Source organism: Alexandromys fortis, unplaced genomic scaffold, assembly GCF_014885135.2.
Source record: "Alexandromys fortis isolate MF-2015 unplaced genomic scaffold, M_Fortis_MF-2015_v1.1 scaffold_4, whole genome shotgun sequence".
NCBI lineage: Eukaryota > Metazoa > Chordata > Mammalia > Rodentia > Cricetidae > Alexandromys > Alexandromys fortis.
Window position 1 is genome coordinate 8,260,571 of NW_026067944.1, and position 15,831 is coordinate 8,276,401.

The 15,831-nt window shown below is 36.9% G+C and overlaps 1 protein-coding gene across 12 annotated transcripts in view; it reads left to right on the forward strand.

Moving 5' to 3' along the window:
• The window catches only part of Robo2 (roundabout guidance receptor 2), a 651,725-nt gene that overhangs the window by 506,318 nt on the left and 129,576 nt on the right, over positions 1–15,831 (forward strand). For all 12 annotated transcript variants that reach the window (XM_050148878.1, XM_050148871.1, XM_050148873.1 and 9 more), the window contains exon 5: positions 3,179–3,317. In XM_050148878.1, the coding sequence (XP_050004835.1) occupies positions 3,179–3,317 (139 nt within the window). The remainder of the gene's footprint in view (positions 1–3,178; positions 3,318–15,831) is intronic.

The window sequence follows — 15,831 nt, forward strand, 5'->3', positions numbered from 1 at the left end:
GGGGTGAGTGATTTCTAAGGTTCAGGACCCCTGATTGGCTGACATTTGTCTAGGGTGTCCTGGTGAATGTTTGCTTGTTTAATTTAAGTGCTGTAGCTACAAACATTACCTTATTTGTGTCTATTTTCCTTTACTGTTGCATATATAACTTCCTTTAACTATTGATCCAAAGTTAGGTTGACTTCAAGGAATGGGAAGTTTACTTACAATGACTTAAACATGCAAGGATCATTTTCTCACAAGAATTCACACTCACAAACACACAATGCATTTACCAATATGTGCAATTTGTTAAAAATCCCTCTGCTCATCTGTTGGAAAATTCATTTTAAATCTCTTAAGTCTACTGCCTTTATTAAAACGTTAGAATCTCTACCAGTTTATAGTGAAATAATTTTACTCAGTAACCATTTTCCTCTTTGGCTTGACCTTTCACAGATCTGCCGGTGAAATTTAGTTTTTAGAGGGTTCTGCAATGAGATATAAGAGCCCAGGAGCAGTTCTCCTTCAGTCAATCTGCCATCTTCCTTGAGCTATTGCACATGCCCTTCACATCCACGGCCCCTTCCTCTATGATTAGCTTCATCTCTCACCATCTTCTTGACAAAACAAAGCTGCTGGTTATTTACAATCCATTCAGCTTGGAGCGTGGGGTAGGAGAGGCCGCATTCACATTTGCCTAATGATCAAAAATAGAGCTATGGTTTGTTCCTCCATAGGCCAGGTATGGTACAATACCCCCATTAACATCAGAGGGACAGAAGAGGTCTCCTCTCAAAATATCAATTTTCAGCCTCAAGTGATGTTATTAGTGGTTTCCTCTCTGTTGGCAGGGGGTTAATACAGGCTCTGGATGAAAGCATCAAACAGCATAGGAAATGCCCAACTCACTTCCTATGCTAATTTACTATTAACATTTGAAACACTTGTAGAGATGTACTAATCCTATTGTCTACTTACTGCTGAAACAAAACACAGCATCATTATGCTTAAAATACATTGCTCTCACCATTTAAAAGGAAAATGTTGAGGCTAGGGAGATGGTTCAGTGCTTAGAGATTCCCCAGATCCACATAAAGGCCGATGTACTTGGAGACTTTAATTCTAACAATGACAGACAGATTAACCATAGCCTTGACCCTCGAGTTTGATTAAGAAACTGTACTGAAAGGAAGCTAGTTTTGCAGTGCTGTTGATGACTGCTTATTCACAATTGAGAAAGTGACACATAGAAGATTTCTGTGACAAACCCTACTCCCCTATTCCAGCTCCCCAAAAGTAACAACCCAATTCGTCAATAAAAAAAGAAAGAAATTGTGCCTACCATCAATAAGTTGGAAGAACTGTAAAGAGTAATTTCCAACATGAACCTTGGTCCTTCACATGTTCCTATCATGCACATTCTTCCACACATATGTTTGTGCACATAAATACACCATACATACATACACACACTCCAAAGGAAAAAAAAAATAAATCATTCTAACTTGTACATTTGTTTTGTTGTTTAGGCAGGATATTTTATTGCTAATTAATTCTACCTACATATACTCTTTGGAAGCAAAACATCTAGTCTGAGTTGCTTGTAAATTCTGCATTTTAAATTTTCCATGATTATAGACTGGAGCAATGGCTCAATGGTCAAGAGGACTCTGTTCTTCCAGAGGACCTGAGTTTGATTCCTGTCACCTACACAATGGCTCACAACCATTTGTGCATATCTCTAGTCTCAAGAGAATTGACACTTAATACTGGCCTTTTTTTGGAGGACATGTGATGTGTAGAGACATACATTCAGTCAGAAACCTCATATACATAAAATATAACAATAAGATATAAACAAACACATAAGTAAATAAACCTTGCAAGATAAAATTCTACCTGGCTTTTTATAGCTTTAAATTTGGGAGTTGCAGAATACAAATACTGGGCTTTATAGCTCCTTGCCCTTTTCTACTGTCCACTTCTCTGTGGAGAGGTATCATTCTCAGCCTTCTAAATGCCAGCAATCATTGTCTTTCTTAAGGAAAAAAAAAAAACACAACAACTTTCCTTTACAGTTTCACAATTTTTTCATGAATATTGATCTCAATGTAGTCAATAAAAACGTCCATTTGCATCCTGTGATTTTAGTGTGTTATTTTAAGTGAATGAGTTCAAAAATTTTCCCTGCCTAATGTGTTTCTATCATTTCTATCTATGTGATATGGCTAGCCATAGCCATATGGCCATATTCACTTTGTTACTCCTTCCCCCTCCTTGAAACTCTACTGTCTTTCAAGTTATTTTCTACTTCAATAAGTATCAAACTGGGATTTGATATATGATTCAGAGACCTATGTTCATAAAACTTAAGATGTACATTTTCCTGTAGTCAGCCATTACCTGAACAGACAGACACTAGACAGGTATGTAATTGTTTGGAGGGAGAAAACTATATTTTGTCTGCTATATCTTTTTGATGGTGAGACCCTCGAAATTAGGAATGCATTTTCCTCTTAGATAGAGAAGTGCTAGAGTATAATTCAAAATATGGACTTAAAAGACTGAAGCACTAAAGGATAATACTGGAAAAAATTATGTAGAGTAGTAAATAATTAGCAAAACAGAAACATTATATTCTAACAGTGTTAGACAACTTTCAATACCTGGATTAAATTATTGACAAATGTATTGGATCTTTATAAAGTAGTGTAGCAAGTGAGAAATGGTAAAGAATATTTCTGGAAGTGGCATTTTCCTGGAATGTTGTTGATGGCTCTATCATGAATATTCGTTATTATTATTATTTATCATCAGCTATATCTTTTACTTTTCCACTCTCAACAACAATAATAGAGGAATCATCTTAAACTCCCTGTTTATAATTTAGAGGATATTTTTGTCTTTTCTTTTTTTTAAAAAAAAGGTAAGTTTCACCTATTTTGGTTTAGGAGTTCACTGAATATCAACTTCATATCTTTTACAGGAAGTTACACAGTCTTGTACAGAAACCATATTGATTCTTATGCTCAAAAAAGTATTTCAGGTTAATTATGTTAGGTTTATAAGTCATTATCTGATATAGGTGAGAGACAGAACTAAATATGTGTGTATTATGTATAAACTACACATCTTTTTTTTTAATGATTTTTTTACATATACTACGTTGTGTCTTTTTCCTTTTTTTCTCCCGAAGAACGACCCACATTTCTCAGGAGGCCAATTAACCAGGTGGTGCTAGAAGAAGAGGCAGTGGAATTCCGTTGTCAGGTCCAGGGAGATCCACAGCCAACTGTGAGGTGGAAGAAGGATGATGCAGATTTGCCAAGGGGAAGGTATGTTTGGCTCCCCACCATTCGTGGTTCCACCAGGAAAAACCCTTACATCCTGATTAGCTTTCAGACTTGTGATTGTTATTTTTGGTGATATACCTACTGTATGCATATCACAGTCTTTTAGACTTACAATGTCACTCATTTAATGGAAATCCACATTTCAGCCTGATCATTCACTCTACCCTTCATGCCCAAATACCACACATTCCTGAGGTATTATCTTTCGCAGGGCTATTTGTACCTTTGTTAATGGCTCCCTGACTGTCCCTCATTGTGTGCCCTGTTTCTATGATCTTTAATGTGCAATGCCTTCCCCGAATGCCCAGAGTATCTATAACAAAAGGCTGCTGGTACAGCTGGCTTTAGGGACTTATTTAAAACACAGAGCAACAAACTGAGGCTGCTCAAGAAGATGACCTCCCAGGAGGCTGTGCTCAGGGAGTTTCTGGCCCTCAGTTGGAGAAAGGTCCTCCAGTACTTTTGTTCTTCGTTTCCCAATCCCACTGTCTCCACTGCACCATCTCCAAAGCATCCAAAATTGCTTATTATCTTTTAGAAAAATAATTTGATTGTATTCTCTATTTTTTTTCTGTCTGTTAACGACCTTTCCAAGCAGGTGTGGTAGACCAAGTCTTCATCCCAGTGATAGATAGAGACAAAATAAAAAACAAACGAATGCCTTTTTATCTGTTATCAAATAAGCCTGTCTACTTTGCTCTTTCTGTAAAGAACTATTTCTTTTTCTGTTTCCCTTGTCTTCCCCTTATGTCTACCCACTGACATCATAGCTGACACACCTATGCAATCATTATCTGCATAAGATTGCAAAGTCTGTAGCTTTTCAAGGGTTTAGCAGGCATTCTAGAGGTACTTGATTTCGTTCAACAGCTTAAAGTTAACATGCCTTTACAGAAGCTGAATGCTTTTTATACACATTTTCTGCCACTGAAGAAACTCTGCTAAATTTGCACATTAACATCAACATCTCAATTTTGAACCCTGTAAGGCTATGAAAATGTACCTTCCTTCTAAATTCATATCCTCAGCAACACTGGGTTTAAATAGACCAGGCATTTAAATAGTATTGAGAGCTTCTTTGCAATCTATAGTTATGCATCTGTTGCAAATCTCAATTTAGTTATTTAACAAACTGGCTAAATAAGCACAAATGAAATACCTCAATAACACAGGAAGTCAACTCTTTGTTTTTGTCACTTTGCTATCAGATATCTGCCTATAAATAAAATGTCACTATTTATCAGTCTGGTAACTATTAGAGTCCTCATGCTCCTTCATCAGAGAATCAAGGACAAATTCCAGAGGGCTGGAGAAAGAACTTGCCTTAAAAGCACAAGGAAATGACTTCTCTTTAGGAATGCAAGAGAAAAGTCTGGGTATGGTAACATATGCAAACTTGTACTCTAGTCATGGATACAGAGATGTGCACACAGGTGCAATTCTTGGGCAACCAAAAAGCCTACACTGAGGTGTAAGATTTAAGTCACTGAAATGTCTGCCAAACAAACAAACAAAAGTAAGAAACTTAGACTAAGTTAGCCAGCACCTGAGAATTATAGCCAAGATTTCCTATGAACCAGACGCCCGACACACATACTCACATACAAAGGTGGGGTTACATAATTAGATTGCTGCTATCCACATCAATATGAATAGTTAAAGTAGTCATCCAATTAGAGATCAAACTACAAATATTTTTAAATGCTAACAGAAGTTAAAGAAAATATTATTAGGGCTGGAGAAATGGCTCAGAGGTTAAGAGCACTGACTGCTCTTCCAGAGGTCCTGAGTTCAATTCCCAGCAACTACATGGTGGCTCACAGCCATCTATAATGAGATGTGGTGCCCTCTTCTGGCATGCAAGCATACATGGAAGGGATTTTGTATACATAATAAATAAAAAAAATCTTTTTTTAAAAAAAAAAGAAATTAATAATAACAATGATTCATTTTAAATAACTGGCGCTGTAAACTGGGTATGGCAGTGCACACCTTGACGGCAGAAGCGAACAGGTCTCTGATTTTGAGGCCAGCCTGGTCTACATAGTGACTCATAGGACAGCCCGAAGTATGTAGAAGGACGGTGTCTCAAAACAAACAAACAGCCGGGCGGTGGTGATGCACGCCTTTAATCCCAGCACTCGGGAGGCAGAGGTAGGTGGATCTCTGGGAGTTCGAGGCCAGCCTGGTCTAAAAGAGCTAGTTCCAGGACAGGCTCCAAAGCTACAGAGAAACCCTGTCTCGGAAAAACCAAAACAAACAAACAAACAAACACAACAACAACAACAAAAAATTGTTGAGGCTCTAAAAATTCTGTAATTGTTATGTCCAGATCCATGAGGTCCCCACAAAACCAACAAGGAGACCAAGTCCCATATGTAAAAGCAAAGAGCCTTTATTTTATGCAAGTTTGCAAACTTGGTCTCTCCGCATGTTCAATGTATTAGAATAAAGAGGAAGCCCCGAGCTCAGTTAGAGTTGCTTTTTTATAGTAGTAAAAGTGGAGGTGAGGGGTTTCTAATGTTTAGGACCCCTGATTGGATGACATTTGTCTAGGGGTGTCCTGGTGAGTGTGCTGGCAGGTGGTCCTATCTACACCAGTTGGAACATTAGGCATTTACTTTGGATGGTCTGATTTATTTATTTATTTAAAAATTTCCCTCCCCCTCCCCTCACTCCTTTCCCCTTCCCTCTTGGATAGTCTGTTTTTGGGTGGTGCTGGGCTAATCTCAATTTGTGGTTGTTCCCGCAACCAGGTATTGCTTCAGGGTAAACTACTGAGACTCAGGCCTCCTTTAAACTTATCAATGGCTGAGTCCTACTCTGGCAGGTGATAAGGGTTGGAAGCAAAGAACTTCCTTTGTCTGTTTCTACTTAGCTTATCATGGCTGGCTCCTACAGTAATTTTTAAAATTGTGTTTTAATTTAGGGATATTTTAATTTTTTAAAAGTAACAAAATTTATACAGTGTTGTCTGTACATCTTGAACCTACTTTTTCACATTTTTAACATCTATGAAATAATTTTCATACCTAATAAAAAATGTTGAAATAATTAAATACAGGCTAAACAGTTTTTAGATTTGATCCATTTTTATTATTGTATTTTTCTGCTCAAGAGACCAACCGAGGATATGTATTTAGTTGAGAATCATAGACTTTGGGGTTTAACTGAATGTTTCCCAATCATCTTTGGTCTTTGACAAGTTCATAGTGCTCTTTAGAATTGCCAGCTTGTATTCTTGTAGAGAAATACTAGTCGGATATGCCACAGAATATTCAAAGCTGTATTGACATGTTTTCACGTGGGTATTGGTAGACTGGTTGTGCTTTTGTTTGTCTGTTTGTTTTTTGTTTGATTGTTTTGTTTGTTTGATTAAGGAAGAAAGCCACATCATCTCATTACGTTGTAGCAGAGGCTCATGAGTCAAGGACACAGACTGTTAGCCTATCCCATAACTTGATGACACAGTTTTGATGTGCACCCTAGACTCCCTCTGAGTCTCCCAAGTGCTGCGTGACAGACTACGGCAGACACCTTGGTTTTGTTGAATTTTATTTTAATGTCATATTTACTCTGTATGTTAACTTTGTATTTTTTAATTAGTATATTTTTTGCTTTCATATATGTGTACTATAATTGTTAAGTAAAATCAAGTTGAGATAAAAATACATGCTAGAATGTTCTGAGACTATATTGAATTTTAATGTGTCTTTATTTGAATTAAGAAGCTAATATATAATTTAAGAATAGTTTTATTGTCCCAATTTATTATGTGTTAAGTGATAAATATGACAACTTTAGTGTCTCTGCTATTTTCCAAGTCTTGTAAAAGTCATTTGCTATAAAGTTGAGGTAACTTGTAAAAAATCAAGCAGTACTATATAAACTACATTTTCAAAAGGTACAGTTAAAATTTGAGAAAACTTTTATCGCTTTTTTCAAAATGTTTTCATATTTCTGGCCTCTGGTTTCTTGCTCCTGGGACTATACTATTACAGTACTTGTTTGACTAGTTAAATATGTTTAATCCATCAGACAAATGAAAGTGTTAGCTTTAAATCATTATGTAAGAGAATCTCAACATGCAAAGTGATGAATAATTGTCTTATCCTGATGGAAGCCAGGCACTTTTTCTACACTTCTCAGACTCAAATGTGATTTCAGAGAAGCTTATTCAGCCTTGATTTGTGTCTATCAGCATATGTCTTACTTGAACATGAAAGGCAAGGAGACCTCTCTACTTGGGGAAGGATAACAGTAATGCTTTTCAGGAAGTTATAGACCAAATCATCAGCACTGATTCCATTACATATTGAGGTCTCAGACGAGGGAGGTGACCATTGTTCTTTTATATGGAATTGGTGTGGTGGATGATAGTCATTTCACTTGATGTTTAATGAAATCTGAATATAGGTTGTGTTGTGGTTGTAGGACAGTTGTGTAGCATGTAATTACTATGTAAGCAATATGTGACTATTTTTCTTTCGGTGCCAAGAAAACCTTTTTAATTCATGTTTAAATTGATGAAATGCTATAGTAGCTACTTGAACCTTCAATACGGAAGAAACTATCTGTGCCAACCTTGCAGTGGGAAAGATGAATTTAGGGAGTATTTTTGCTTTAGCTTCATTCATCCTAGTAAGAGTATTTTAAAATTATAACAACATCCATTTATTTTGTTTAGATTTAGCGTCCAAAGTTTTCTCTATAAATAACTTTAGTGATATTAACAATACCTTTTGTGGAATTGAAATATTATTATTATTATTATTATTATTATTATTATTATTATCATTATCATTATTATTACAACTAAATTGTCTTATTGAGATAGGAAACATGGAAAGTCTAACAACAATCCTATGCCCAAACAGAGAAATGCTATTTAATGTGATGATTTCCAGGGAGTCAAACTGAAAAGATATCCTACATTGTGTCTGATTAGTAGAGTGTAGTGATATTTTGGAGAAACATCGAAAGACACTAGATCACAGCTGGATATCAGGAGAAAAAAATCCCACTCCTTTTTTGTAACTATAAAATCATCAGTGCATGCTTTTCAAGAGGACTCTAATAATGAGTTGAACAAAAACAATACTATAAGGCCAGAAATGGCTTGGTGGTTGCTTTTCCAGAGGCCCTCAGTTCAGTCACTCACACTTGATGAAAACCAACTGTAACTTCAGTTTCAAGTGATCTGAAAACATCTGGCTTCACAGGCACACACACAAAAGCACAAAAAAGAGAGAAGAGAGAGAGAGAGAGAGAGAGAGAGAGAGAGAGAGAGAGAGAGAGAGAGAGAGAGAAACAGTATTTTAAAAGAAAGGTCTTGCAGGGCGGTGGTGGTGCACGCCTTTAATCCCAGTACTCAGGAGCCAGAGGCAGGCGGATCTCTGTGAGTTTGAGACCAGCCTGGTCTACAGAGCTAGTTCCAGGACAGGCACCAAAGCCACAGAGAAACCCTGTCTCAAAAAACCAAAAAACAAACAAACAAACAAACAAAAAAAAAAACATAAGTAAATAAATAAAAAAAGAAAGGTCTCCTGTAACCCAGGGTGACGTTTTTTAAATTTAAGTCTGGCCTTGAACTTGTGACCTTCCTGCCTTTACCTCTTCAGGGTTGGGACTTCAGGCTTGTACAAACACACCTGACTACTTTGTTATATTTTAAAGACAAGATTTTTACACATGAATAAAAAGAATGAAGTTGAAAAAGGAATGTTCTTGAGTATGTAATGGTTTTAATTTCTAATAACACATTTTCAGCTGACTAATTTATGTAGAAGCAGAAACTTAAATGTAAGTTCTCAGTTCTTATCAGCAGTTCCAAAAGTAATTCTTTAAAGCCAAGTGCAAGTGGTGGTTTTTGTCTTCTTTGAATTGTAGGTTAATGAGACAAGGCAGTAGGGACAACCATTTACATACTGAATACATCAAAGACATAAAGCTGAGATAGAACTCTTTTTCCTCAGTGCTGCATCCCCATATGTCAGGTGACCCTAGACCCTTGAGCTTATTAGTATTCTTTGATGATCAAATGATTTAATATATGTTTTCACAAGTATTTTATGTAGTAGAAGTTGCTAGAAATTGTAATGAACAGGGCAGTGCACCAGCCTGTGTCATCTCACACTGTAAGATAAAGAGATTATCAAAAAGAGGACATCAAAAATTCATATGCTGCAAACTCTATGAGTATATCGTAAGCCATCAAAAGAGCAAATATTACATGCTTATTAACAAAGAAATAAGGACAAAACTGACAAGCATTTACTGGGATGTTCTATCCAATCTCATCGTGGGATGGAGAATTTAAAGAGCCCCTTAAAATTTGGGCAAAAGAAGGGAGATTATCCTAATTAAGATCTCATCTCCAAACATTAAAGCACAGTCTGTGTTTCAAGTTGTTAGCAAAATAATGTAAATTGATCATTCAATATATTTCATCCTGCATTACGTCACCAGTAGTTAGCGCCACAGATTTTGTTCCATATTTATTTATTTTGTTTTTCTCAACTAACTCAACAGTGACACTAACTTCCTCAGTCAGAATCTATAGTAGAATGGAACATTCATAATAGCTTTCCTGTGGGGAAAAAAAAAGAAATAAAATATGCCATTTACATTCTTATGTATGACTGCCACTTCTAAATGCAGTTGATGGCTTCCATATACTGTAGGTAATTCATGAATATTTCATAAAACAGAAAAGGGCCTACAGAATAAGCATTTTAAGAAATATAGTACAAAATTCTATCAATTTTCCTCAGCCCACTGTCAAGTTCCGTTTCTGAAGTCTATTTTAAGTGAGACTTTGCAGAGTTCTCAGGTCCGTGGAATATGAGATTCACAGAAATAGATGATTCTTTCAGAAGAGGACCTGAATAGACCCACTTACAATCATCTTTTTGTGCAATTTTGAACAAAGTGGCTCTTTACAGTTATCCCTGGAAAATGTTCCTGTATTAATTGTCTGGGAGCGCTATTGTTTAGAACGTGTGCCCCTAGGATGCAGGGAGGAGATGCTGAACAGGCGCTCAGCTAACCTGCTGTGGAGATCTGTTGTTCTCGTGTTCAGTGTGCACCTCAAGGACATGGGACAATTTGTGCTTCTGATAAATACCCACTTGGATTAGATTGGCTAGCAGAGACTGGTCAGTTAAGACACTTCTAGAGAAAGAAAAGGAATACTAAGAACATGTGAAAAACAATGTATATTAATCATTGTCCAAAACGGCATCTGTCCCCAGGAGCCAGAAAAACTAGGAAAAGTGCAAATCAAAATTGTCTTTGTTGTTAAATAAGTATTTTACCCATTTCTTTCTGAACAACAACAACAAAAAAGCAACCTTGCAAAGTGCAAGGGCAATTATTATGGAATATTTTTATGCAAATATCACCAGCATAGTAAGTGTGTAGTCTATTGTCCAGGCTGTTGGTTTGAAGGCCTTGTTCTGTCACTGTTTGATTGTGTTTCTCTGCCTCTACCTCTATCTTCTAACAAGGATGTTTGACATATTTGTTTACCACTAGGAAGCAATATGATCTTGGAGAAGTTATTTAAACTGTGTATTTTACACCCTGAAGATATAGAACAAGAGAGTGATATGGTTAGTGGTTCCCCTCTGCTTTGGCATGTTCTAACTGAAAGGTCATGAAATGATTTAATTATTGCAAAGCACTGGAAACCCTATATGGGGGCAAATGCAGGAAGCGCTATTAGTACCATTTATTGAGTTCAGGAGGGGAGGTTTAATGATGAAAAATAAGGAACATCCAGTTTGTGTTAATTTCATGTTCTCTTTTATCTGCCTAAACAATATCTACAGAACTTTTGGGTATTGCTTAATTTAACAGATACCACCATTGTTTTGAATTAATACAGACTCACTAGTAAATATGACCAGCCAGTTTTCCAAGCCTGGAAATCACTAGCTGTTTTCTTCTATGTCTGGGAAGTTGCACCTCCTCCAGTACTGGGTTCCAGCTCTAGTTACTTCAGATTTTAAGTTGGGATCACCATATTCCCGGCGTTCCACTAAACTGCTGCTTTTATGCCCATAATGGGAATGGCGATGCTCCCTTGAGAAGACTTAAGAGAACTTGCCAGGTACCATAAGTGCTACTAAAAGCTTCTTTCTAACAGCAATGCTGGCAATTTAAGCGTTGCTGTCATAGCATAGTATAACTCTCATTTGAGATACAGAAACACATATTTACGGTAATTTAGTGTTCGACATCATCTGTTCATATTAGCGACAGAAATAAGCTTAGACTCTTCAGAAAATGCTATCAGTATTCTAAGCTAGTTTTCATATTTTGGGGGACAAAACTTCTTCATGAACTCCACCCAATTAAAATTTTAAATTATGTATAAAACCAGGGAATTGATTTAAATTTATAAATACAGTAGATATGTAGATATATTTTATGCTGAAACATGAGGTGATTTTTGGAGAAGTTTCTAAAGCTACACACAACTATTTGACTACATAGTAAACCTAAACTTGGAATAGTGCACATAATCTTCTTGGGAACTGAAGCCCAATATTTTGTTTACATACTGGATTAATTGGAAACTTCCATTGTTGCCAGGATGGAACTTTTCCTGTGTTTTCATCAAATAGGTGCTAATAGTTACAGTCAACATAAAACTAATTGCTAGCTAGGGTGGGAGATCATGGTGCCTGGTCCTGTGACCACGCTGGCCCATCTGTTGAGAATCTCAGCATAGGACCAAGGCTGAACCTGGCATCCAATCTTTGCTTTGGCCAGCCATCAACTTCCAAGCTGGAACAAACTCAGGATATGAAGTGCACTGAAGTCAAGAGAAACTCTGATGCCCATTAACTGGCAGCTCTTGTGCTTTGTGTGAGCTGAGCCAAGACCAGGTGCCAGTTCTCAGAGCAATAGGCTCTGTCTGAGTGCCACCTGTCACTGGCATGTGGGTATCAGCCATCATGGAAGCCACAGTAGGTGTGCTTCTTCCATCAAAGGATGACACATCAGAGCCTTTAGACAGGCTGACATGGGAAATGAGGGTAGTAAGACGAAGGCCCTAGCCAAGACTAGATAGTGACCATGGCTCAAAAGGAAATACTCAGTACTACAAGTGATTGATCTTTTCTAGTAAAAACACTTTCCCAGGTGTCCGTGTTACTTTCTTCACTGCAAATAACATTTTAAAAGAACATTGTTCAATTAAGTATTTTAACACAAGTATTTCAAAGGCGATTTATGGTTAGAATCACTTGCATGATTTGTTATTTTCAAGACAGGGTTTGTTTGTGTCACCTTGCCTGTCCTGGAACCTGTTCTGTAGACCAGGCTAGGCTTGAACTCACAGACATGTGCCTGCCTCTGCCTCCTGAGTTCTGGGATTAAAGGCATTAGGGTTTTTCTTAATAGATATTTCTTACTTGTTTCTACTACTATTTTATGTAGTTTGAGTCATTACACAAGGCTGAAATGTAGATTTCCAGGAAATGATAATTTGTCGTATTTCAAATCACCTTTGTGAAAAATTCACAACTCATGTATGAACAGAAGCAACCATCTCTTGAAATATGGAAGTTCCATGGGATGTTTTCTGTGATACGTTTAAATCCATAAATATTAAAACTTTATGGCAAAAGCTATAAACAACTGGGGAAGTAGGGTGCTACTGTTTTCATCAAAAACAAAACAGTAAGAAAGATGACATTAATGAGTATACAAAAATGAAAGTATCTGCAATTCTAAGAGTCCAGTTTTTGTATTTCAATAGAGAAGTCAAATGACCATTGGATTGATTATATTTCTTGTTGCTGTGACAAAATCTTTGAGAAAAGAAACTAAAGGTGAAGTGTTTATTTGAGCTCAGGATTTGAGGATCTGGCCCAACATGGTGGGAAATTACAGAAGCAGAAAAGAGATGAATGCTGGCTCTTTCATCACTTTCTACTTTTTATTCAGGACACCAAACCATGGAATGGGTTTAGAGTGGATTTCCCTTCAGTTAAATGAATCCAGCAGGTTCTTCCCACACATAGCCAAAGGTCTCTTTCCTTAGTGATTCTAAGTCCAGTCCATTTGGAAATCATAATTAATCATTATAACCTTCAGTCCAGCCATTTTTAACCCTATTGTGGAAATTATGTTTTAAAATTTAAGGTGGAGTTGGCTTGAGTTGCAGTGGCTTTATAATGGAGGGAAAATCTGGCCAATTGATCATAGTACAGCAACATTTTGTTAGATGACTTTTAATTTTGAGGAATTAGGAATGTGAAAAATATGCCTCTTGCAATTGACTAACTTTAGAAGTACTATATTTACATGTGCTTTACCTAAGAGTAGTTCATTTATCTTTCGGAATTACCTCAAACAGCAAGTAAATGTTGCCATCAATAATTTAAAAATGGATCATACAAACAATGCTGCTATGAACATAGCTGAGCACATACTTTTGTTGTATGATAGGGCATCTCTTGAGTATATTCCCAAGAATGGTATTACTGGGTCCAGGGGTAGGTTGATCCTGAATTTCCTGAGAAACCACCACACTGCTTTCCAAAGTGGTTGCACAAGTTTGCATTCCCACCAGCAATGGGTGAGTGTACCCCTTTTTCCACAACCTCTCCAGCAAAGGTTATCATTTTTTTTTTATTTTAGCCATTCTGACAGGTGTAAGATGGCATCTTAAAGTTGTCTTGATTTGCATTTCCCTGATCGCTAAGGAAGTTGAGCATGATCTTCAGTGTCTTTTGGCCATTTGAACTTCATCTGTTAATAATTCTCTGTTCAGCTCAGTGCCACATTTTATAATTGGGTTGATTAGACTTTTATGGTCTAGTTTCTTGAGTTCTTTATATATTTTGGAGGCCAGCTGGCCCGGGTCTGAAAAAGCATGGGATAAAACCAGACTTGCTGAACATAGCGGACAATGAGGACTACTGAGAACTCAAGAACAATGGCAATGGGTTTTTGATCCTACTGCACGTACTGGCTTTGTGGGAGCCTAGGCAGTGTGGATGCTCACCTTACCAGACCTGGATGGAGGTGGGTGGTCCTTGGACTTCCCACAGGGCAGGGAACCCTGATTGCTCTTTGGGTTNATAAATAAATAAATAAATAAATAAATAAATAAATAAATAAATAAAATGGATAATAGAGGTGCTAATTTAATTGGTAGTAAGATATCTGGAATGCAGAAGCATCAGTTCCAAAGCCCACTCTCTTAACCATTGTACACAGTAATATTTTATGGAACATACATACTTTTAAAATAAAAGAACCTATGAATTGAAGCTAAAGTTGTTGAGGGCCTATTGGCTTTGCCCTGAGATATGTATCGCTTAGAATTGATCATTTGAACAGCCTTGAAGTAGAAAACCCTGACGCTTAGAGACTGAAGACTCTGCTCAAGGTTGCCGGTCCAATATGTGGTCGAGCTGAAACGGCCCTGTTATCTCTGATGATTAAAAGCTCCTATTCATTTTGCACTGTAAGTGGAGTACTGTGCATTATATGCTTTAAATGCACAGCCATTCATGTTTTTTGGTTTGGCCTTCAATTTATAATGCAAAGGAAGTAAAGCTGTCCTTCTTACTGTAGTTTTTTTTTTTTTCCTTATCTGTCCAACTAATTTTGATGTATTCTTTTGAAATCATAGGTATCTGGCTCTATGCCTGACAGGTGATGCTTCACTCTGCATTTCAGTGCACTAGTTTCTCAACTGTGCGATATTTGTTTCTGTTACTCCTCAGGAGGTATTGCATAATGCTTTAGGGTAAACTTCCATTGGTTGCTTCTGACATTTCATAAGTAGAGACCAAGAATGCTTCGGAAATGCCTTCTAAAGAATATGCACAACAAAGAATAAGTTAAAATTAAAATATCAATAGTTTTAAAGTTAAGGAAATCTAAGTGGGAACTATGAACTAGGCATTGACCAAGTGATATTTAAATATTTGTTTTGTTTTGTATTTGAGGCAGAGTCTTGAAAACAGAGTAGGTTGGCCTGTAGTTTATTGTGAAGTTGAGTGTAACCTTTAACTCCTAATTTGTCTCTAATCTTGAATCCTGGGTGACAGTATTTGCCACTATGCTGAGTTTGACTTTTATTTTATATTTAGGGCAGAAACGATAGGCTACAATTCATGTATACTCATAACATAATAGTCTTTTCTCATTTCCTTAAATATGAAGCCTGTACATTTGAGGTAGATTAATAATATCATGGTAGGATTTAACATAAACATGTCACTATTTAGCACCTGAAGACATTTCGGTTCACTAATGCTATGGAATGAATGCATTTTTGCACATATTGCTTTTGTTAATGGATTTTTTTTTAGGATCAAGTCAAAAACATTCTTTTTTATTCTTTTTTTCTTTTTTTATTGAAAAAAAAATTCCTGCTTCCTCCCAGACTCCCATTTCCCTCCCCCTCCTCCCACCCCTCTCCTCCTCCCTCTCCAGTCTGAAGAGCAGTCAGGGTTCCCTGCCCTGTGGA